Raw genomic sequence first — 25,287 nt, forward strand, 5'->3', positions numbered from 1 at the left:
GAATTTGTCAAAACTTACAGGGGGGGTAGTAGGAGTAACAAATTATTCATCCCGATGCGTGAGATTTTACTCATTTTGTGTGAGATTTACTACCTAGGCGTGAGATTATACTACGTAGCTTGGCGTGAGACCGTGAGAAAGTGACCCAATGCGTGAGACTCACGGCCAATGCGTGAGAGTTGACAGCCCTGCCGCTCACCCCACACAAATGTGTGGAGTGAGTGAGCGGAAGCCAGGCGGCTGTGTAGAGACAGGGGTTCCCCCATACATCACGCAGTGTGCATGCATTTAATATTACATGTATAATGAGGATGAGAATCACTGCAAGTATGGTTCACATGGTAAATATGTGAGTTTATGAGATTTTAAACGCCAGGATTTATTATATTTGTTACTAAATAGTCATTTCTGACTTAATTGTCAACTTTTAACATTTGCTGTTGCAATAATTGTCAACTTTTAACACTCCTTATTGCAATTTTCGGATTTTTACCAAGCCTTTCTGTGCCGGTCGGTGACTGCAAGTTTTAAGCTTAGTGCCGGTCGGACCAAGTCAGTGCCGGCTAGCCCCGACCGGCAGCGACCAGCGTAGCTCTAACCCTGCACAATACCCGGGACTGTCACCCTGAAATTACCAGAAAGTATGTCCCGGTACCGGGACTGTACTCGGGGCATAAGCGGGATTATTACAATTGCCTTTGGTAATCTCCCCCGCTACGTCCCCGCTGTGCCCGGGTCCCTGGTACTGTAGCCGGGCTTGCAATTGACGGATGCATAACAGCCCTTGAAGGCACAAGAGTTTAATCAGCCCGGCTGACATGGGCGGGGACAGTACCGGGGGTTTCACCCACAATTTGTGCCCCGGTACCCGGGACAATACCCGGGGCATAGCGGGGATTATTACAATTGCCTTTGGTAATCTCCCCCGCTACGTCCGCGCTGTGCCCGGGTCCCTGGTAGCCGGGCTTGCAATTGACTGCAAGTCAACTGTTTTCAACATTTGACAACACAAGCAAGGCAAACTTGTTGTCATCCTCGCCGAAAGTAATAACGTCGTACGTTAGTGCCAACAGTTCCCATAACTATCCTCTAATCTTCAAGAACAAGTTGACGTGTGTAACTTCACATGTACTGCCTTGAAAATGAAATAAATATCAAAAATACAGTAAGTTTACGGGTTTATTTACCATCAGTTATGAAGTCAGCAAAATTCCCGCGGATAGGTGTTTCTAGTATAGTTCTCAAAAATATAGTTCTCAAAAATGAATACAAGTTTACCAAATTAAAATCAAAAAATATATAAAAACAACAAAATCGATTTTTACTTTTAATCATTGAAACTCATCATCATTAAAAATCAAATTTGATATCAACCGTTTATGATTCGTAAATTTAAGGCATTAAAATTTGAACTATTTTTTGGGACGCGGAAGTGTGCAGTACCGTGTGCGGTACTGCACACTTCCGTTATTAGTCCCGCATGCGAACTGCACCTTCCGTCACGCACTTCCGCATGCGGGACTGCGCATCCTGACCTGCATTCCCGCATGCGGTAATGCAGGTCGGGATGTGCAGTACCGCATGCGGTACTGCAACATTTGTGGTGCATTTCCGCTAGGGGATGTGCAATATTTTTGGTGTATTTCCGCGTGGGAACTGCAATATTTTGGGTGCATTTCCGCCAGGGGATGTGCAATATATTTGGTGTTTTTCCGCATGGGGATGTGCAATATTTTTGGTGTATTTCCGCCAGGATGGGCAATATTTTGGTGCATTTCCGCTAGGGATGTGCAATATTTTGGTGTTTTTTCCGCATGGGGATGTGCAATATTTTTGGTGTATTTCCGCCAGGGGATGTGCAATATTTTTGGTGTTTTTCCGCGTGGGGAACTGCAACATTTTTGGTGCATTTCCGCTAGGAGATGTACAATTTTTGGTGTATTTTCGCGTGGGCAACTGCAATATTTTTGGTGCATTTCCGCTAGGGGATGTGGAATATTTTTGGTGTTTTTCCGCATGGGGAACTGCAATATTTTTGGTGCATTTCCGCTAGGGGATGTGGAATATTTTTGGTGTTTTTCCGCATGGGGATGTGCAATATTTTTGGTGTTTTTCCGCTTGGTTAACGGGGGGATATACTTTTTGTGTCGAACTTTGTAATAATATAAGTTAAAAAGGTAATTATTTAGGCCTACTTAGATCTACTTATAGCTATAGCTCTTATAGCTATAGCTATAATATTTACAGTAATTTCTTGGCCAAACTGGAACACTATAAACGCTAGTGGCTCCGCGATAAACACACGCGAATATAGCGTGGTACAGAAGAAAGCATACACACGCCTTACATTGCGTACACGCTTAATACGCTACATGGACGCAACGCGCATGTTCCAGTTTGGCCAAGAAATTACTGTAAATATTATAGTCGTCTATTTAATTTATTTCTTAGTTTACGTGAGATGGCTACGTGTTTTGACATGCAGTAAATATATATAAATTTCATTTATATGCTAAATTAAATTACTATCCTCCGTAAATATTGATTGATAATCGATCCACTTGAGAAATTCTCCGTTGGAACTTTAATAGAACACATGTAGAAGGTGGTCACAATGTCCCATGAATGTCAAGTTGAATATATAATACTAGTCATCATTAAAGAGGCGTGTGAAATTGATTTCAATCAAATTAATTTCATACAATAACTATTAGCTAGGTTTCTATACTATACCTGGACCTTTCGGACAAGACTTTTCCAAGACTCTCTTTTAAATACAGAAATGCGACATTAATTACATGCGACGATCATTGATTGTCTAAAACTAGGGGGGTCACACATTAGCTCATTAGGTGTCTGCATGCGACCCATAAATGAACAATGGCATGTTTTGAGCATAAAAAAATATCAAATTGTTTTCTTCATAGAGACCTAAACATTTTCAAATATTTATTTAGTATATGTGTAGTTACAAAAAAAATATTTTTAGGTCTATTGACCTTTTGAATTTTACACGGCGGCTCTGTGAAAGCACCAGATTATTTATCAGGAAAGACCAGTGTCTGGATCCGCAGAAGAAATTAAGAAATTGCCTTTAGAAAGTGAGTTTTTCAACCGGTGCCAACGATGTAGTGAATTTTAAAGTTACTTTTTCTGAACCATGAGAAATGTATCTTTATTTTGGCACAACTTGTTTTTTTCTCGATAAATTTGAAAATTTGATGTTTTTTGCCCGAACGCGTGTGTATTTTCCCCATAGGAAACGCTGTCCAAGGGTGAAATTTTGATATGATGACTGTAGATGATGAGTTACCCTACTGTGTGCCACATGTGCAATCAAATTGAGACTCCTTTTTCCTGAATCTCCACAAAAATATCTTTCTTTTGAGCGTAAACAAGAAATTTCTAGGATGTTGGGTTAAAAATGGCAATATATTGAAACATTTGTTTTTGGCCATTTTCCTGTGTATTTTCCCATAGAAATTGTTGACCTTACTTGTGAAGTTTTCATATTTTTCCATTTCTGGAGTGTAGTTATCAACATATTATGACCAACTTGTTGTTTTTATCTACTGCAGTGGTCCAACTTGAAGTCCTAGAGTTGTTTTACCTTGAATATGGATGTACAAAGTTGATATTTTCTTTCCAAGGGTGTCCGTAACTTGCTGTTTCATTCTGTAGCACTTTTTTACATTGAGCGGCAATTTCCTTGATTTTCTAGATTTTTCCCACTTTGGAGGCAATTTCTCACAATATTTTGATGCACATGAAGCTTTTGTTGTTGTTTTTGTGTTTCAACCCAAGGGTTAGAGTTGGCTTAGTGTAAATGCAGCCATTCACAATTCTTATTTTTAATCCGAGATTGTCGTAAATCTGCAATTTTATTCTGCAAGGGGTTAAAATGAGAGTGCGACGATCCTTGATTTTGGTGTTTTAGTCCATATTTGGAGTAATCTTTTTCAAAAACTGAAGCAAATGATGTACCTCTTGACATATCTATGACTATGTTGAAAGACTCAGTTATACAGCAACTTTAAGTGAAAATCGGACATAGGAAGCATATAATTTTGATTTTTTTAGTCTTCAAACATGCCATATTGTCGAAAACATGCGTTTTATCAAAATCATGCTGAAAAACAGCTATTTTTCGAACTTTTAAATTGGCGTAACTTCGAAAACGCTTTATCCAATTTGAACCATTTAAATTGCTATCTTCATCATTTTGCAAGATGCTTCTGAAAAACTTAATGCCAAACATTTATATTGTAGATAAAATAATGATGTGACCCCCTACTAAAACTACATGTAATTACTAAAAAAAGTAAAAACACCTAAGAGCCTGACGTATTTTTTACCACGAATGTAGGCCTACTAAATTTTTGTCATACCTATTTTGTTCATGTCCGCATGCGGAACTGCAAAATATTTGGTGCAGTTCCGAATGCGGTAATGAACATATCTTTTCGCATGGGATTTGACAACACACACTGCACAAGCAAGGCAAACTTGTTGTCATCCTCGCCGAAAGTAATAACGTCGTGCGTTAGTGCCAACAGTTCCCATAACTATCCTCTAATCTTCAAGAACAAGTTGACGTGTGTAACTTCACATGTACCGCCTTGAAAATGAAATAAATATCAAAAATACAGTAAGCTTACCGGGTTTATTTACCATCAGTTATGAAGTCAGCGAAATTCCCGCGGATAGGTGTTTCTAGTATAGTTCTCAAAAATATAGTTCTCAAAAATGAATACAAGTTTACCAAATTAAAATCAAAAAATAAATAAAAACAACAAAATCGATTTTTACTTTTAATCATTGAAACTCATCATCATTAAAAATCAAATTTGATATCAACCGTTTATGATTCGTAAATTTAAGGCATTAAAATTTTCATACTTTTTAAAAACTCGAAAAGTACTAGTCGTATTTACAGACTGCGTCATGCAATGACTAAAATTCACGAGTATTTACAAAAGTGTGTAAACTTCTATTTGCGTTATTAGCAACGATAATTTTTGGTTGGTTTTCGAAAATTAGCTTTGCCAGCGCTTCAAAAATTTAATAAAAGAAACAACCGGAACACAGAAATCACGAAAATGGCAGCCTCCATTGAACGAGTAGACAATCTAATTGTAGATTACCACACGAATTCCCCAGAAAATGACGCAGAAAATGAGCAATGGACAGTTTTTAGTGGTTGTAGTGAAGAAGATCAAGCATGTGCTAAACTTTTCTGGCAATCATTAACGTTACATCCGCCCATTGAATCACGGTTGGTGTCCGGAGACATCAGACAACGTTTGCCGGTAGCTCCACCGGGTGTACAAAGTAAGTGATGGAAGAAATTGTGGAATACACTGATTTGTGAAATGGTACATTGTAGAACTGTAACAGCAATGATTTTTAGATTACAAATACAATTGCCCAAAATAAACAGATTTGTGAAGAGCGCGAAAAAAAGTTTCATAAATTAATATAATAATTTAAGGCTAAGTAAAAAATAAAACATGTTTCACGTCCGGGTTTTCGAAAAAAAGGAGGAAGAGGGGGCTTTTTATTTTCTATTTTTATCGCAAAATTGGTGTAAATACCCATACTTAGAGCTGTTTTAGCGTATAATCCGTACATACAATAATGCCTGGAAAAAGGAGGAGGCCTTTTTTTATTTGTTGTTCTGAGAGTTACACCCCCTCTAATGATCACAAAACCTTCCTAAAATGTTTCTTGTATCTTAACAAGGCTATAGAAAGCATCCCAACTTCCTAAACATATTTTTTGAAAAGTTATAACTGAATTTCAAAAATAAAAATTTATTGAGAAAACCTCAAAAAAGGAAGCGGAGGGGCGTGAAACATGTTTATTTTTTTATTTGGCCTAATATAAAAATAAAGGGAAATTCACACTATACTTGATATCAGATCAACAATTTTACTGAAAAAACTTCAAAAGTTTTGTCAAGAGAGTCTTTTTAAAAGACTTTTTTAAAGATATTTAAAAGACCTAAGGCAAAATAAAAAAATAAACATGTTTCACGTCCCCTCCCGCTTCCTTTTTTGAGGTTTCCTCAAATATATTTTTATTTTTTGAAATTCAGTTATAACTTTTCAAAAAATATGTTTAGGAAGTTGGAATGCTTTCTATAGCCTTGTTAAGATACAAGAAACATTTTAGGAAGGTTTTCTGATCATTGGAGGGGGTGTAACTCTCAGAACAATAAATAAAAAAGGGCCTCCTTCTTTTTCCAGGCATTATTGTATGCGCTAAAACAGCTCTAAGTATGGGTATTTGCACCAATTTTATGATAAAAATAGAAAATAAAAAGCCCCTCCTCCTCCTTTTTTTCTCGAAAACCGGACGTGAAACATGTTTTATTTTTTACTTGGCCTAATAGGTCGTAAGTCATGAATTGGGGTATAGGAAAAGGTCACGAAGGTGGTGGTGTTACATTTAAAAAAAAAAAAATTCAGGACGTTTTGGCCCAGATCCATGCCTGCCAACCGTTCCGATTTAATCGGATTCGTTCCGATTTTTGTGACCTTGACCTCAAAAATCGGAACGAATCCGATTTTGAAAATGCAAAAAAAAAAAAAAAAAAAAAAAATATTTTTTTAAAGATTTTTTTCAAAGTTTTTAGCGACTTTGGAGAACCACTGGACCTATTCTCTGAAGTGCTAGGATCATAAGGATCATTCACAGTTAATTTAAAAAAAATTGGAAAAATTACAAACAAATTACAGTTTGTTATTTTAATATGCAAACCATTAACCAATATTTACCTATTCATGTAGCACATATTATAAATGCATGCAAAACCAATGCATCTATAATATGTGATACATGAAGAGGTAAACACTAGTTAATGGTTTACATATTAAGGATAACAAACTGTAATTTTTTTGTAATTTTTTTTCAAATTTTTTTCAAATTACCTGTGAATGATCTTAGCACTTCAGAATTTTCAGAATAGGTCCAGTGGTTCTCTAAAGTTTCAAAAACTTTGAATTTTTTAGAAATTCAAATTTTTAAAAAATTAGAAAAAAAAATTTAATTAAAAAAAAAATTTTATTTTTATTTTTTCCCAACCTTGAATAACAAGTATATAACTTCTGTTTTCCAAAGTTTTGTTTAAGCTTCTTGCTTCACTCTAATTATACACCAACCTTAGTTCCAAAGGTTGGCAAGCATGTGCCGTTACCGTTGAGCGCGTGCTTCGCGCGCCCCGGATCGCGCACCCTGTACAGATTTTTATTTTTACAATGTTGGCAGGTATGCAGATCTCAAGAATGTAGAGGGCTACTGAACTAGAAATGGTCTCATTTTGTTGCTAATTTATCTACCTAAAACTGTGGAAAGTAAAAACTTCATGCTGTATTTACTTTTTGAGATATTGCAATTCAAATGATGCAAAGTCAGGGGTGGTGGTGCCTACGGTTGAGGTGCCTACGGTTGAGGCGTGTGTTAAAGTATAGGGAATATTGATTTTCAGTGCCTCTCAAATTTATTTTTTACTGTAACTTCATAACCCAGCAAGGTATTAGGATGAATTATGTACCATTGTTTTGGTATTTATGTCTAGTAGGTAACTTGACCAATTTTATTCCAAGCTGGTTTAATTTGTTGTAAATGTGCTGCATTCTGTGTCATGGGTTCTAGGCTTTTCCTATACGTTACTGTACTAAGCATGCATTTGTGCTCCGAAATGTTCTGCATGTTACCCTACTTCTGTAAAAGTTAATATTTTTTAGAAGGAAATTTGATGAGTGACAAGACTTTTTTTTAAATATTGAACTTTTTAACTCGATCTCTCTCTCTCTCTCTCTCTTCCTTCCTTCCTTCCTTTAAAGTGCAGCCTCAATTATGAGGACAAACGCACTGCTTGTGTGCATGGGTAGGAACAACTTGAACATAAAATTGTAGACAGGTGCGAAATATACAGTGCAGGTTAAAAACTGGGTGGTGCGGAGCTACATCAGGAGACGATCCCTCGGCGCAATCTCTCTTACTTTATCATAATGGCTATGATTCACACAATGTTATTGTTAATCCAAAGGGATGTTGCATGCACAATCAATTGAACTACCCGCTCCCACACACACACACACACCCACCCCCTCACTAAAATGGAAATGGTGAGAAAAGGAGAGCAGAGGAGAAAATATTCTGTCTCTTTTTTTTTAAATTCTGAGGTAAAAAAAAAGGTTGTCATTGTAGTATTAATTTCATTACTATTGTTATTTTGTTTTGTTTTTCAGCTGCCAATTATGCATACAAACCCACAGAGGAATCACCCAGTAAGTTTAATTTGTTGTGTACATGTAAGTTTGTCAGACGTACTCTAGCAGTGGTGTAGCCAGGGTTTCGGAACTGGGGGGGGGGAGCACAACTTGTAAATGTACCGGTACTGATGGAAATTTTTTCCCTTGGAAGTTGTACATTGTTGACCACAATTTTATTTGCCTGTGCCCTAAAGAATCTAAAAAGTGTAGGGCAACCTTTTTCAAAAATTTTCTAACACACATTTATATATATTTAAAACTTATTTATCAATGTAAATACAGTTTGTCCACTCTGAAGTACGAAGTGACAATGCGCACGTAAACAGTGCGCAGTGCTGCGTCACTGCTGCAGGTATGCATGCCTTCAAAGTCGGCACAATGTGTGCGTCCGCGTCGGCACTTTGTACTTCAGAGTAGACTGACTGTAGGCAGATTAAATTGAATCTTCACAGTATGCATTCACACAAATTTATTGTCTATTGTTCAACCAATTTTTTTGTCGCCACGCCCTGCCATGTACAGAAGCCTTAAGATCTACCGACAGTCATGATGCGGGGACAACCCCCCACCCCACCACTTGGCCCCACCACTGGCCATGCCAATGACTCTAGCGCAGTCAGTAATGTCAAAAAAATTCAGCCTGAATTGCGGGTCAATTAATAATTGAACAGTCACCCAATTTTTCCCTTAACCATTGGTTTCTACTTTCTATGGGACAGGAATTCTATCAGAAATCACAGGAGCTAATGTTGAAAAGTCGCCCATGTTGTTCTTATAACCATTGGTTTCTATATGGGACAGGATATTGTTGTTAAGTTGCTGGGAAAATCTAGTCCAAAAGTTCCCCAATTGGGCTTTCCAAATTGCAGCTTTGGCAACCCTGTCAATGTGTTGAGACAACTGCATGATTCTCATGTGCACACACATCTATAATACAGCATTTTATAAACCTGTGCATGCCCCAGGGGCACTCGACTTTAGAAGTGACGGACATCTACCCCGGGGTATTTACCTACGTTGGAAAGTAGGGCCTATCGGTATAAAAAGTTGCGTTAAAAATGTGGTCATTGGGCAGTTGAAACTAAAAGGAAAAGAATAAAAAATAAAATTTTGACAAGGCCAAATATTTTGCAAGGGGCTAGTTTGCGAAATTTATAGGAGCAAATCAAAATATCCAGATGTATATGGTTTCAATCAGCCATTTGTGTCACATACTGTGAGTAATTAACCTAATATTTATTATTGGTATTGGTTTTATTTCAGAATTAACAGCTCACTTAGCTGAAGCCCATGCACAGACCATATATGAAGAGAGTGTGAGACTCACAAAGCAGGTAGGATATTAATTAATGGATTCTGTTTATAATATATATATATAATATATATATATATATGGTCGACAGTTGGGTAAACAAAGTTTGGCACAGCGCCTGATAATAATGTAAAATACATTAAATTACACATTAAATTACACAACGTTTCGGGTATAACATTATTATCAGGCGCTGTGCCAAACTTTGTTTACCCAACTGTCGACCATATAAATAACCAGCGTCACACAGAACTTCGACCTCTCTATATATATATATATATCACTCAATCATTCATCAGTGAATCAATACCATACAAAGACACAATATTATTAAGAGAGGTCAGAACAGAAATCTTGAGTGGATAATTCAGCTATTCAGCTGTGATTACTTTGCTTACTTGCTTATTTCGGTGGTTTTCCCGAACCACAACAGCTCTCCATATCCTCCTGTCCTGCATCGCCGTTCCCAAGTCAGATGCTTCCAGTCCAGTGTCTTGCTTGAGTACGGTACATCTACATCACCTTCTCTGATGACATTGATTGACAGACAGACCAATCATGATTCAAACAAACACGAGTACAGCAAGCACTCTTCCATCTAACAAATCCCAGAGATTTCTGGGAAGTGGATTGGGTGGGGATGCATGTGCGGCGTACCTTGAAAATTTGGCTAAAAAGAGACCCCCAAAATATACTAACTTTCTGGAGTTTTGAAACAGTAAGCCAGAACTGCTTCAGAGGGAGCAAGGCAGCTTTGAAGGGGAGGGCGAAATTTGATTAAAATTGTCAAAAATGGTTTAGGCCTAAAATCTTAAATATCAGGAAAAGAGGTTCTGCAATATCTATGCGAATTAAATCACTTCCATATTAATTTTGTTTCAGGCTATAGCCAGGCAAGAAAATCTTCACATCTTACAAAAGAGAAAACAGGAAAGGACAAAGGTAAGCATTTTATGTTTGTCTGTCTGTCTGTCTGTATGTAGGTGTGGGTATGGGGTGTTTGTGTGTGTCGGGGTGGGTGGGTAGGGTATATGGTCAGTGGCATACCGTGGTCGCTCCTACCCCGGGGAGCTGAAGAAAATCCAATTTTGCCGCCCCTTTCCCCAACAGCCCGAAAAGGTTGACCCAATTTTTTTTTCGGTTGTTTGAAAAAGTGAAGAGAAAAAAAAAAAAAAAAAAAAAAAAGATTTTAGGCGTTAGCGCCCTAAAACCTACAAATTTTTAGATATTGTACAATTTTTTCACAATTTTCCGCCCTTTTTTCTTTACTTATTCTTGACTCAGTACACCGGTCGATCTTACCGTTTCCGATGTTGATTAAGATACTTCTTGCATCGATCCCGAGATGCGGAAAAAACCAATAGTCATTTTGTCCCACATAAATGAATAAATAACAAAAACCCCCCGATCCCCCGGTGGACTCACCCATTCGGTGACGTCACACGATAATCACCCTTATCCTCCTTGGTTTCTAGATGAGATAGGCGTGTGGATTTTTCTTTACCAACGCTAAGTATCATTACGAACCAAAGGACGAGATATACAGTTTGTTTGTTACACTGAGGTAAAAGCCAACCAATATAGTCGCTAGGGAGATAGTTTTGACGACATTTTTCGGCTAGAAAAGTGACAAAAACGATCCAAAAACTTAGCTTGTATGTGTGTTTCCGTTCATATCACGGGACACACGTTTTCAAAATAGCCGCCCTTAGGGCGCCATTTTATTTTTGTTCTCACGTAAAACAACTATAACAGACTAGTAAGTTACAATAGATGTTTGTACAGTACTGTGTATACATGTATGGTGAGTGATTATCGCTATGTTTATGGTGTGCTCTATCGTTATATCTTTCAGTATGCTGCGTCTGATGACGAGTTACTGCTAAGAGTTCGGTGGGTTTCGAAGGACCAGCCTGACAAATCTTCCCAAAAGGTTTTCAGTTTTTCATCCCTTTGTATATATATTTTTATATCATACCACTACATCAGCGTCAGCCACTGTGCGTGTGGGTCTGTTTATTGGGCTTGAGCTTGTGTTCGGGGGGGTAGTGCTGTACGCTCCCCGATTACTACAATGTCTAGGCCTTGTCAATCATGCCCTTCCCTTGTGCCAGAGTGGGACCCGCATCCACTCTGCTACTCCCACAGGGATTGCTCTAAATCAAATAAGTGTGCTTCCTTTTGCATAGGCTTATCGGACATCCACTTGAGGATTTAGAAAGTAGCGCTTCGTTTAGGTCTTGACACAGACAGAAGACGAAGACTAAGAAACAGAAGCCTACAGGTAAGATTGATATGGTAGGTACTAGCGAGGCGGCAAGGGCCACGCTAAGGTAACCTCTGGGGCTCCGGTCCCGGGCAAGCAGGCGGACCCTCCGGGGACTGCTAAGCGAGCCCGAAGGCCTAACAGCCAGCGAAAGCACTGACTTTACGTCTAAGCTAGTAGCAGGCAGCAGGCCGGTACTTGCCCTAACAGGCGAGTACCAGTCTACCAGTGAGATCTCTAGCGAGCTTCTTGCAGGTGGACACCCGTCTATTGCTGGCGAACGAGCGGGTCTAGCACCAGCGAAGTAGCCGGCGACGGACAGTATGCCAAGGGTACCCGGGCTTGCCTGGGTTGAATCCTAGCATACAGCGTGCAGCGGACTTGCCTCGGCGGTCTGTAGCACGCAGCGTGCCAGTGGAACCCGGGCTTGCCTGGGTTGATCCACGACACGCAGCACGCTTTCTTCGTTCCCGCAAGGGTCGAATGAAAACGTGCATGGGTTTAGCAGAGACGATACCGGGGCTAACGCTTCAGGTGTAGTCTTAGCAGAACCAACTGGGGTTGTCACACGGCAGCGTTCCATGGTGGGACCGCCGAGTGATTCCCTGGGCCTTGGAATGGCTGCCGGCTGTCCTCCGGGACTGGCTAGCGGCTATACGGGGTTGGGCTCGCAGTCTCTCACGGACAGCGACCCAAGTGCAAACAGTGGCAGCTACCGAGACGAGCTACGGCTTGACTTCAGTGGTAGCCACTATGCACGCGCCCATAGCTGCCGTGAGTGGTCCGCCACACACAGCGACCTTGGGCGAGGCTCAAGAGGTTAGGGTAGGTAGTTTGAACAGCCTGGCTGATCAACAACCCACTTATGTCCTCGAGAGCCAGCAGAGCGTGGGTGATCCATTACAGTCAATGGGTCAATTACCCTCTTATGATCGATCACTATCTATTCAGCGGAGCATGGCTCCATTGATTGATACTGCCTATTCAGGTAGCGAGGTGACTGATCGAGGGTATACACGCTCAGCTACCCGTGATACTAGGCAAGCTCCTTTTAGCCAAGGGACAGCCAGTATAGCGGGTACCCATACACTGCGGCTTGATCCTCTAGCGGGGAGCACGCTGTGAGGCATGGGTACAGTGGTGCGCGCCGGAGCCCTACCGGGCACCTACGCTACAACCACGCAGGTACCGCAGTACTCGTCCTGGTTACCACAGTCTCTGTGGCAACAGGGGGGGGAGGCGGTACTGGTACTGCCGTTCCATGGGGTTTCCCTGGTGGCGGATCCTTTCAGGGTCAGCTACCAACAGGGTATGCCCCGTGGTATCCGCCGCAGGGTGGTTTCTTCCACGGTCTTCCACCGTGGCAAGTGCCGCCTAGCGTTGGGCAAGCAGTACCACCAGTTGTTACCCACCCCGGGCGGCGAGTGGCTAACCCTGATACCGCTCACGGCAGGCCGCACACTGCTATGGCTAGGGCGACAGCAGCGAGAGCGTCACGGATCCCGGGTGCTATAGCTAGCATCTCGGGGTCTAGCGGAGTACTCCCTCTTCTGCTGGTGTTCAGTTGGCTAGCCACACGGTGGCGACACCTCCTGTCCACCTTCAGATGCCCGTCGTCAGATCTCTTCCTCATCAGAGAGTGAGTCAGAGTCTGAAGGCGAGGAAAGGAGTCGGAAGATGAAACCAGTAGCGACTCACAGTCTGATGAGACTGTGCAGCTAGCTTCAGGTATCCTTCCCCGCTTCCCGTGAGGAACTCGCTAGCAATGGTCTGCCTGCGGACACCGCTGAGGTGATGAGCCGTGTGGCCCAAGGTTTGGGCCTGGCTTTCTCTCAGGAGGAGTCCGTTCAGGAGGACCAGGGCATCTTTTCAGTAGGATGCCCAGCTAGCGGCGTCCACACAAGGGTCGCCCGCACTTGCATTCCCGGCGGACCTCAAGGGTAGGTTTCAGTAGGGCTGTCAGGCTCGCTGGAGCTTCGACGCCCGCGTGCTTGCACGCTTCCACTGCGTGTTTCGCAGGAGGACTACTGAAACCTACCTCAGGGTCCCTGACATGGATCCAGAGCGTTGCCAGCGCCTGCCGCTAGCGGCCAAAGGCGCCGGGTCGTTCTCCCCCAGTGGGAGGAGGAGCTAAAGCTCATCGATAAGCGAGCACGCTCGCTTATCAGAGTCTCTAGCGTCGCTACCACGCTTGCCGAGCACCTCGGTAGGAAGGTAGCGAGCGACCACGGGCAACGTCGAACTCTTCCGCGAGGTTAATCTGTTAGCGGTGCTAACAGCTAACCTCAACGAGAGTTCTATGGGCCTAGCCCATAGGATGTCATCTCGCCGCCGGGAGAATGCCTGTCTGTCCCTCCAGTCAACTTACGGCTCCGACTTTGCTGATGCAATGAAGAAGTCAGACTCGGTGGGACAGGGGCTACTCTTTGGACAGGCCTTTTGCGCTACGGTTGAGGACCGGGCAAAGAAGGCCACCAATGAGAGCACTCTGAAGAAGTCGGAGGCTGCCCTGACCAAGGGGAAGGGCAGTAAGGCGAAGAAGAAGCACAAGAAGAAGAAGTCTTCTAAGCGTTCTTCAGCGCCAGCTCCGGCTTCAGCAGGGCGCGCACCACAGACTACACCCGAGCCGAGGCTACTCCAGCACCTCCCAAAAAACTGGGAAGCGCAAGAGTAGTGCTGGACCAGTATGGCAAGCCCCTAAGAAGAGCCGTTCTTCTAAGGGTGGCAAACCAGATCGGTCCTGAGGGCACGGGCGGTCGACAGTCCATGCCGGCAGGCCTTGGACTTCCACAGGGGATTCCCCTGTGGGCGGCCGCTGTGCATTACGCCCAGAGATGGCATGCCATCTCACCGGGCGCCTGGGTATTGTCAGTGGTCAGTGGGGGTTACAGGCTGGAATTTACCAGCCACCCCTCGTGCGCCTGCACGATTCAGAGGTCCACGGTAGTGCCGCCAGACGGCCCCCAGCGTCGGGCACTACTGTCAGAGGTCACTCAGCTTCTCACGAAGCAAGCGATTGTCCCGGTCTACCCCCTTTCACCAAGGGGTTTTGGAGCACGTTTTTTCTGGCTCCAAAGAAGACCGGCGACTGGAGGCCCATTCTGAACCTCAAGCCGTTGAGCGAGTTCATCAGGCCCAAGAGGTTCAGAATGGAGACTCTCGCCGGTGCTAGCCTGCCCCATCAAGGGTATGTGGGCGGCATCGCTAGATCTCTCGGACGCATATCTGCATGTTCGATCGCACCTCAAGATCAGAGGTTTCTACGCTTCAAGGTACAGGGTCAAACTTACCAGTTTCGATGCCTGCCATTCGGCTTGTCCACCGCGCCCCGGGGGTGTACACTCCTGGTCCGGGCGGTGGCAGCGTACCTGAAGCGCAGGGGAGTCAACATGTGTTGCTACCTGGACGATTGGTTCATTTACGGGCGCACCCGCTGGAGACACAGTGTCTCGTGGAGTTAGTAGTCCGTGCGGTGCGGGACCTGGGATTTCTGATCAACGTCAAGAAATCCAATTTGGTCCCGACGCGAGACACCACTATTCTTAGGGGCCCAGATCAACCTCAAGGAGGGATCGCGGTGCCCTCACCGAGAGGGTGACGAACATGGCGAGGTGTGCCCGACTCTTGGCGAGTCAGAGGGGCACCCGCTGTGGCATGGATGAAGGTTTTGGGCCTTATGGCCAGTATGGTAGACCTCGTCCCGTACTGCCGCTTTCACATGAGGCCTATACAACTACACCTTCTAGCCTTTTACAGGCCCAGTCGTCACCCAATATCCCTCGCGGTTCCGATGTCGGAGATCGCGCGAGAGGAACTCTGGTGGTGGACCCATCAGCCCAATTTGACTCAAGGTGTCAGGTTTCCTGCACCAGCGGTGCGGCCGCGTAGTGACGACCGGCGCGTCAAAGCTGGGCTGGGGGCCCACATCCGGGACTCAGTCTCGGGCCTATGGTCGGCCAGGAGACGGAGTTCCATATCAACCTCCTCGAACGTTGGGCAGTGGAAAGAACTCTCCAGCATTTCGAGAAGGTGATCGTGAGATCTCATATCGTTGTCCAAACAGACAACACAACCGTGGTGGCCTACCTCAACAGACAAGGGGCACCAGGTCACCAGTTATGCCTGCACGCACTCGCCTGATAGGGTGGTGCAAGGCCAGGCAGATTACGTTGAGAGCGATGCACATAGCGGGAGTCACCAACATCCTCGCGGACGATCTGTCACGAGGAAAGGTGTCGGGACCTACAGAATGGTCCCTTGCTCCGCAGGTCGCCCAGACGATCTTCGAGGTGATGTACCACCCCTCGATAGATTTGTTCGCATCTCATCGAAATCATCAGCTGCCGGTGTATTGCTCAAGGTCGCAGACCCACAGGCATTCGCCGTGGGCGCTCTGTCCGTGAGACTGGGGAGGAATGACTGCTTACGCTTTCCCCGATCTCACTGCTCGCAAGGGTGGTGACCAAGATCGGGAGGGAGGATTGCAACGTCATTCTGATAGCACCGTTCTGGCGAAACACCTGTGGTTTCGACCGATGGTGGATCTACTAGCGGCTCAGCCGCGAGTACTCCCCCGAGTTACCAAATCTACTCCGGATGCCGGAGGAGAGGTACCAAGTCTACCACTAGAGCACCTGCAGTTAGCTGCATGGCCCTTATCAGGAACGTCGGCGGAGGGAGGCTTTTCATCAGAAGCTGCTTCTCTCATCGCCGGGGTAGACGAGTCTACCCTCCGTGCGATATAGTCAGCGTTTGGCTCCCTACTACGCATGGTGCGATGAGAAATACATCTCCCACTAGAGCCCCTGTGCCTCTAGTGGCAGATTTTCTGACAGAAAAGTTCAGGTCAGGACTTCAGCAGGCAACGATAGCCAACTATAAGTCAGCCATTCTCTCGATTCATCGGGGATTTGAAGATGGGTCGACTATCAATTCAGATGGGTCCCTAAGTCTTCTTCTCGACGGTATGTTCAACGCGCGCCCGCCGGAAAGGAAGGTGGTCCCTCCGTGGGACCTCAACACAGTCTTGGAGTATATTAAGGGCCCCCCTTTTGAGCCCCTGTCAAAAGCGACCCTTAAATACGTCACTCTTAAGGCGGCCTTTCTTCTGGCGTTGGCTTCAGGACGGCGCTGCTCAGAGTTGCACGCAGTCTCGAAGTCAGCCTCCGTGTTACTAACAACGTGGCGACGCTGTTTCTTCGCCCGGATTTCCTTGCAAAAATGAGCGAAGTACATTCCGACACTCGCCCTCTTCCTCCCCAATATTGGGCAGGGTTCGTCAATAGCCGAAGACAGGTTGTGGTGCCCGGTGAGGCGCTACAGCACTACCTTGGCCGAACACAAACCTTAAGAGGGGCTCATGACCGCTTATTTATCACTCACGCAGAACCGCACGGTCCAGCCGCTAAACAGACTCTGGCACGGTGGCTGGTCCAGGTGTTGGTGGACTCGGGGGCGACAAAAGACGCTCGCCCCAAGGCCCACTCAACCAGATCTATCTCATCTTCGTGTGCCTACCATAGGGGGGTCCCCATAGAAGAGATTTGTCAGGCTGTGTCTTGGAAGAACCCGTCGTCCTTTTCCACGGTTTACTACAAAAACGTAACCAACGACCAGGCGATAAGTTCTCCAGGGCTATTCTGCGGAGATAATATGGTGGTTGGGTATCAGGTGTTTTGCGGACAATCAGAATTCCAACATGGTAAGAACCAGTGTTTCTATTCTTAACCACTGAACTTTCAGTTCAGGGGTTTTTAATCTGTTCACGTAGTCTTTCTGTTTCCGGCCGTGAGGGGGGGAATAGTTTGACCTCGCGATTACCATGCTACCCACTCTCCCGATCCTTATCAGATGCTGGCCAATCTTGTACCTCCATCCGTCGGTTACTTGCTAGATCGATCTTTCAGATGTTGATGCAAGAAGTATCTTAATCAACATCGGAAGCGGTAAGATCGACGGTGTACTGAGTCTAGTCCCAAACAAAAATGTTTGGTAGACTCATAACCGGTGCGATCTTACCTTTCCGATGTTGATTATCCCGACCCGGCCGCCCCTACAAGTTTGGCGGTAGGGGCTGCCCAAGTCGGATAAGGGGTGATTATCGTGTGTGGCGTCACCGAATGGGTGAGTCCACTTTCGGGATCGGGGGTTTTGTTATTTATTCATTTATGTGGGACAAAATGACTATTGGTTTTTCCGCATCTCGGGATCGATGCAAGAAGTATCTTAATCAACATCGGAAAGGTAAGATCGCACCGGTTATGAGTCTACCAAACATTTTTGTTTGGGACTATTTACCCCCCTTTGTTTTTGCCGCCTTCTTCTTCCGCCGCCTCTTCGTTTTGGCCGCCCCTTCTTTGACCCCAGGGGGCTGGCGCCCCCAAAGCCCCCCCAAAATATGCGCATGATGGTGTGTAGTGGGATAGGCATACATGTAGGGGTGGGTGTGTGGAGGTGGTATGTAGGTGCATATATCACATAGCCCAGCAAGAAACTTCACATCTTGAATATACAAAGGAGAAACAACAAAGGGCATGGTTTATGTCTGTATATTTGTATGTAGGTATGTGTGTTGGCAGCAAACAAGGACATACAAATGATTTTCACATTTAGACTAGACCTATCTGCAAACGAGGACTTCTTTATGATTTTGCTAAAAATTCTTTTAAAAAATCTATAAAAAACAAGGAAAAACAAGGTTTTTCTGCACGATCGATTTTATAACCAGAGAAAAAGTCCCTTTTTTTCTTGACCTTATTATACATGTAGCTCTCATTTCAATTCCAATTCCTGTGTTTTGTTTTACAGAAAGATGACATAGTGAGAAGAGCGACAATACAACCTCAAATCACAGATGATGATGGGTAGGTCTAATTGGGATACTGTATCCAATTTGTATTATTGCAAATTTCAAAAAATCAAAATTATTTGATATTAGAAGGACATTCTTCGTATAAATTCAGAATGCAATTCGGTATGTCTGATGTGCTCTCAGGCCCCACAAAAAATACTAGAACTCTTGCCCGACTCTACTTGAACGCCGACGGTCCGTCCACCTGTTATAGTAGAACAGTTTGTTGGTTTTTTTTCGTTGCCTTAAGGGCTGGGGTATGAACGTTTGGACAGTATTTATTTTGGGACATTAGAGCACATCAGACATATCGAATTGCATTCTGAATACGAAGAATGTCCTTCTGATATAAAATAATTTTGATTTTTTGAAATTCGCAATTTAATACACATTTTATGGCAAATCATTAAAAATTGACATTTTTGATATTTAACAGTACTTGGAGTAAACTTTACAAATCTGATGATTTATACTTAAAGTGTATGTAGGTGGGATGAAAAGCCGACGATCAATTGAAAATGTTGACGTTTACATTATTGGAGATATGGATTTTTTCCCAAAACACCAAAAAAAATTAGGTCTTTTTGGGAAAAAAATCCATATCTTCAATATGAAAGGTCAAAATTTTCAATTGACCGTCGGCTTTTCCTCCCAGCTACATACACTTTAAGAATATATCATTAGATTTATATAATTACTTGAGGACTGTTATGTATCAAAATTTGAAAAATATCAAATTTTTATAATTTGTCATAAAATTTGTATTATATTGTGATTTTCAAAAATGAAAATTATTTGATATCAGAAAGACATGCTTCATATTCATAATGCAATTCGATAGGTCTGAGGTGCTCTCATGTCCCACAAAAAATACTGTCGAAACGCAATAAACGCTCATTCCAGATCCATTAAGTTGTTTTGTTTTTCTTATTTTTCCCATCAGGGACTACACACAAGATGATGTTGACGAAGCAGCAGAAGCACTGGCAGAATTAGACAAATTTGATGAAAGATTAGAAAACTTAGCAAAATAAATTAATAATATTGTTCAACATTTTTGTTATTTTATGAAATCCTTTTTATGTACATGCAGAGAAGATATCTTTACACTTCCCATAATGCATTTCTTCCATTTCTTCAAAAATCTTTCAATTTTCTATACCAATTTGCAATCTAGTGTAACATGAGTCAGTAGTAACAACAATTACTTCAATGATCAGTGCACATGATGCACGTCCAGATCTTGTTTATTTCTTGACTATCAACCCATGTCTAGCCAGTGGCGGCACCAGGAATTTTTTTCAGGGGGGCATTGGGGGGAGTGAATGTTGTTTTACTACAAATAGGACGAATTTGACAGTTTGCTCATAGATTTAAGTTGGAACATGTGTAAGTATTACAAATATGCCAAAAAATCGGTTTTGAAAAAAATAAAGGTAAATTCTGAAAAAAGATCGTACATTATGACTTTAAATTGGGTACAAATTTAGGGGAGAATCAATTTTGATTATCGCAAACCAAGTTTAGTATCGAATCTCACTGAATTTGCAGCCCTGGCAAAAACACATTAGGGGAGTGTCATTTCCTTCGGCAGGGGGGTCATGAATATGTCAGTGACTGGAGTAAATATTTTATGACCCCTATCGTGGGTAAATTATTTTGACGACCCCCCCATCTTGAGTCGAAATTTTTTATGACCCCCCCTTCCGACTACACAGACTCAAGACAAATTATTCATTGCCGGAACAAAGGCAAGGAGCGCACCAAAACTTAGAGTGCACATTTTGAGTCACCAGCCATTAATAATTCTATATCCCCCCCCCCTATTTTGGGTGTTAAAATATGATAGCCCCCCTATATTAATTATTTGGTCTAAAAATTCTATGACCCCCCTTCCGAAGAAAATGTCGGCCCCCTGATGTATTTTATAATTTTGCTCTGCTACAGTACAATGAGTATATAATAATATTTGTAAATTTATCACTTGTATAATTCTATTATTTATTTTGTATTACTTGCAAGTATTTAATTCAAATAAATAAAACAAATCATCAACTTACTGCAAAAGCATCTTGTACACTGCAATTTTTAGTTGACTTGATTTTATCCAAGACAGTGACTAAAAACCTGGTGCCCAGGTCCGAACCCTAGATGTCCTACCCAGGCCTGAATTTACAGGCTACCTGAGGGCCATTGTTGTCCTGGCTAGGGCTGCTGAGTAGAGACATCAATAGACCACTTTACATTATTGTTCATCAACAAAGGCGAGGGATTGGTCTGTCGATATGCCCGAACGAACCGCTTCACTGTTCAATGGCTTTCTTGTACTATATGAAATGTGGTGGGAGATTTAAAATACACATGCCCTGAGCAGACTACGATGCGCACGCACACTGCAGAGCAAAGAACAATGGAAAATACCATAATGCGTGCGCATACTGCCGGGCAATGACGTCACATGTCAAGTGGTCTATAAAGTCAAAAATTAAGTTCAGAGAACATGTTATGCATCATTTTTTTTTCGTCAAAGTATTTAAACATATACCCCCATCATCAGTATATTGGAATTGATAATGGAAAGATGATCTGCACAAGGGATAGCGCGAGCTCAAAAATATAAAGGGTCCAGCTGATTTTTCCAAACTTTATAAGTCCTGCAAAACACAAATTTAAGGGGTCCAGTGAGATTCAATCTAAGGGGTCCGAAGTTCTTAACTTTAAAAATAGTCAAATACTGATTTAGAGTCCACAAAATAACTTCCCCACACAATATGTCTGTTCAAAATTTATTTTCTATGTATAAAATATTGTATATAAAATTTTGTAATGATAGCCGATTAAAGGCCAGCCCTTTCTTCAAAAGAGGTTAAACTAAGAAAACCTTTGTGTTGGTCACTATCCAACACAAAGGTTTTTCAAATTTATCCTGTTTTGAAGAAAATGCTAGCCTATGAACGTCTATCATTACAAAATCTTCATCATCATGAAGTTTTATCTCTGACAACGATTTCTTAGGTTTTCTGTCATAATTGGTTCCTTTTTTGTATCAACAATGAAGAAATTTTTATGAGCAACTTGCCAAGGAATATTTACATGATAAACGCTTAACTGTGCATCTTAAAAGTTAGGGTCCATGAAGTTTTGATCAGAAACGTTGCTCAGTTTCAACTTGTAATTTAAAAGGTCCAAACCAAAAGTAAGGTGTCCCCGGACACAGATTTAAAAGCAGCGTCTTTCAGGGCTCATTTTTGGCAACATTCAGGGGTCTTTAGAAGCTGCACAGTCCAAAAACAGGGGTCTTGTGTTAAGTGATCACCCCCGGGTCCCTAGCAATCCACAGAGCAAATCACACAACTTGTTGAATTCAAAGCTTATATATTTTAATAGTAGCAACTGCATGGTCATAATAACATAACAGAAATACATAGTGATACATTGATATTTTTATGATATATACAAGATCTTGAGTTTGGTAATAACATGGTTGCGTCGCAAGCGTACAGACACCCCGGCGAAAACCGCCCTTGTATGCATGTGTGTATACAGATTTGTCAAAAAAACTCAACCTGAATCGCAGGTCAAATAATCTGTGTGCACTATGTTAAGAGTCTATTTTTTTGCCAATTATAGCCGAACAAACTATAGCCTATATACTTTTTTCAACTTTTCACAGTGTAACATACACGTAGTGTAGGCATGCACAGATTGGTGCAGCACCTACACTAGTTGTGTGTTGCGTGACTTGCGTGCGCAGGTGAATTTACATAGGTTGGGACTTTACGGGCATAGTAACAAAAACCAAAATACTTTTTGCCATAAGCAAAAAAACTCTCAGTACAATTGCAGTTATGTGCAAATACAATGTGTGTCATTCGGTCGTTGGAACATGCTTACAGCATCTTAAACCTCCTGGCAGTTTTGTTTTACACATGTTCAAGGGCCAAATGTACAAAGGGGTTTTCTGTGCAACAACAAAATAACAGATACTAACATCCCAGCAAACACAAAATGTTTTTGCAAATATTTGTCTGAAACTATAGCCTCAGGGGGAAATGTTATGTTAGCCCTTGGTGACCAAAAACCCTTGCCTAGCATAGGGAAGAATTCATGCTGGTCACATATGTGATAATGTGACCATCCTCCACAACTGAGCCCGGATGTTGCCAGTGCCACTATTGAGATATGCTCCATTGAACTTAACAATAAACAATAGGAAACAAAGGATTTATTGACTGTTTTATTGATTTTTCACTACTTAAATGTCAAGTACGGTACTATAGACATGATATACATCATTTTAAAGCCAATTTCAAGCAGAATATTTTAGTTGAATATCTCAAAAACGACTTCAGGGCTCAGTTGTGCTGGATGGTCACATATGTACAGGTGTTAAATTGCTCCAGCGGTTATATTAGAAGTATTAACACCTGATGAAAAGGCTATTACTTCGACCATCCAAAGGAAATGAGCTATACCAGTTGAAATCCATACAACCTCCCCCCCCATGGATTATCTCCCATATGGGGGGGGGGTGTAGATTTCAAATGGAGTCACCCATTCAGGTAACCCCATCTGAAATTCACACTTCCTGTGTGGTAGATTAAAGTAATGTCTACCAATGGGTTGTTTTGATTTCAACTGGAATGGCCAATAATATATCTCAGGCATAACTGATTTACTGATGTCTGAGGTTATGAGAAACATGAGGTTTCTTCAGATTTCAATGGGTTCACATGGGAATGAGGCTGTCAATTTGGTTACCACATTTATGACAAAATTTCAAGCTGTTTTAGGTCTTTTAACCCACTGAGCACTACCTGCCGATCTAACATTGCCTCTGATTGGTCAATTACAAGATATCTTCACTTTAATCACCAATCAGAATGAAGCTTTGCAAATAATTCACCCCAATTATTTTGTGTGGTGAAATTATTCTAACAATGTTGCTGATTGGTCCAATTGATAATGAAGACTTCTTTTTGGTCAATCGGCAGGTAGTTCTCATGAGGTTAATGAATATTGAATCAGATCAGATACAATACAATTTCTTATTTTATATCAATTTTACACATCATGCCTAATATACATACAACTAACAAATTACTAATTTACAAATCATGCATAAATTCAATCATCAGTGTACTACTGTATATCTACATGCACTCACAAGATTTTGTCCAACACAATGAAGTAAGATTTCAAAATAGAATCACTCACTCGGCTAACCCCATTTGAAGTTCACTCACTCGGCTAACCCCATTTGAAGTTCACACTCGCTGTGTGAAAGATTAAGACAATGTCTTCCATCTAGGGGTGTATGTATTTCAACAGGAAGCCAATTGGGATATTCCTTCCTACATGTAGGTATCACTGGTTACACCCAAATGTATCACCTAACAAATACCAAAATGTATCAGAAATACACCATATTATATGTATCAGTTCTTGCTTACTTTCACTACATATATGTACACACATCACCAGTGGCAAATGGTGGGGGCACAAGTTGCCTCTCCTGGCTCAAAAATGCCGAGACAATAAATTTATGCATTTTCTCAAGTCTTAAGGCTGGACAACAACCCTTCGACCCAAAACATTTTTTGGTGCTGGAACAAAAATATTTCATTGATTTTTGTTGATTTCAAACCTGTTTCAAACCAAACTTTATTAGGATTTTAGGAATGCACCCAAATGTATTAGGAATACACCCAAATGTATCAGTAAAACACCCAAACCAAAAACCATCACCTCTTTAGCCGAAGGACGAAGGTAGCATTAAATTGTATATTTTCATGTGCTTCAAAAGCATTTGTCACAGTGGAGCCATTCCAAGATTGGGACGACTTGGAAATTTTACTTCTACAATTAGCCCAGTATGTACCACTAATCAGAGAAAACATCTTACCCTTCCCAGAATCCTTTGCAACATGATATATCACTTCATTTCATCAAGTGACACTCTCATTACTTCGTTCAGGTACCCTTTGTTTTCATTTTGAGAATATAGGCCAACTGGTTAAACATGGGTCAATAGGTACAGTGCGTCACTCTCTACCTGTGTTGCATTCAGTGTAGAGAATTGAAAAGGGAGAATTGCATTATGGGAAGTGTAAGATTACTTCTGTTGCCCCTAATGTTCACATTCAAATTTAGAGTCATTGGCTATTCCAGGTGTGGATTTTAAATGGAATAGACCTTTCTCAAATCAAACTATTTACATCAGAATATTTACATAACTACAAATTTACAACAAACAAATCAAACCAACTAAATAAATATAAAATAATATACAATGAGCTATCCTCAGAGAGTACACCCAAATGTCCCAGGAATGCACCAAAATGTATTACTTAATGTTGTTTTTTCTTCTTAATTTTAAAATAAAATTAGCACTACATTGAACATGTACCGCAGTACCGGTGTTAAGAATGCGCCTAAATGACCTTGATCTCCCACACAAACACATGGAGTACATGCATTTCAAATGGAGTTACCTTAATGGGTTGAAATCTACACCCCATGTGTGGGAGATTAAGGCCTGTCTTAAATAGGGGGTGTATGGATTTCAACTGAAATAACC

At 42.1% G+C, this 25,287-nt stretch overlaps 2 protein-coding genes across 2 annotated transcripts in view; one reads left to right on the top strand and one right to left on the bottom strand.

The window, feature by feature from the left end:
* Nucleotides 1-4,700, bottom strand: part of LOC140144255 (HAUS augmin-like complex subunit 5) — a 43,761-nt gene extending 39,061 nt beyond the window's left edge. The window contains exon 1 of the mRNA XM_072166076.1: nt 4,659-4,700. The gene's annotated coding sequence lies outside the window, so the exon portion shown is untranslated. The remainder of the gene's footprint in view (nt 1-4,658) is intronic.
* A 149-nt stretch (nt 4,701-4,849) lies between these two features.
* LOC140144230 (cilia- and flagella-associated protein HOATZ-like) lies at nt 4,850-19,759 on the top strand. The gene is made up of 6 exons (XM_072166047.1): nt 4,850-5,331; nt 8,256-8,294; nt 9,543-9,613; nt 10,474-10,533; nt 18,665-18,720; nt 19,651-19,759. The coding sequence occupies exons 1-6, from the start codon at nt 5,100-5,102 to the stop codon at nt 19,739-19,741; spliced, it is 549 nt and encodes a 182-aa protein (XP_072022148.1). The 5' UTR covers nt 4,850-5,099; the 3' UTR covers nt 19,742-19,759.
* The last annotated feature ends 5,528 nt before the right edge of the window (nt 19,760-25,287 follow it).

The sequence above is a fragment of the Amphiura filiformis genome, unplaced genomic scaffold, assembly GCF_039555335.1.
Source record: "Amphiura filiformis unplaced genomic scaffold, Afil_fr2py scaffold_46, whole genome shotgun sequence".
NCBI classification, from domain to species: domain Eukaryota; kingdom Metazoa; phylum Echinodermata; class Ophiuroidea; order Amphilepidida; family Amphiuridae; genus Amphiura; species Amphiura filiformis.

Coding starts and splice junctions, on each gene's coding strand:
- LOC140144230 (XM_072166047.1), top strand. CDS start 5,100: ATGGCAGCCTCCATTGAACGAGTAGACAATCTAATTGTAGATTACCAC. Junction 9,614..10,473: donor GTGTGAGACTCACAAAGCAG/GTAGGATATTAA, acceptor ATTTTGTTTCAG/GCTATAGCCAGGCAAGAAAA. Junction 18,721..19,650: donor CAAATCACAGATGATGATGG/GTAGGTCTAATT, acceptor TTTTCCCATCAG/GGACTACACACAAGATGATG.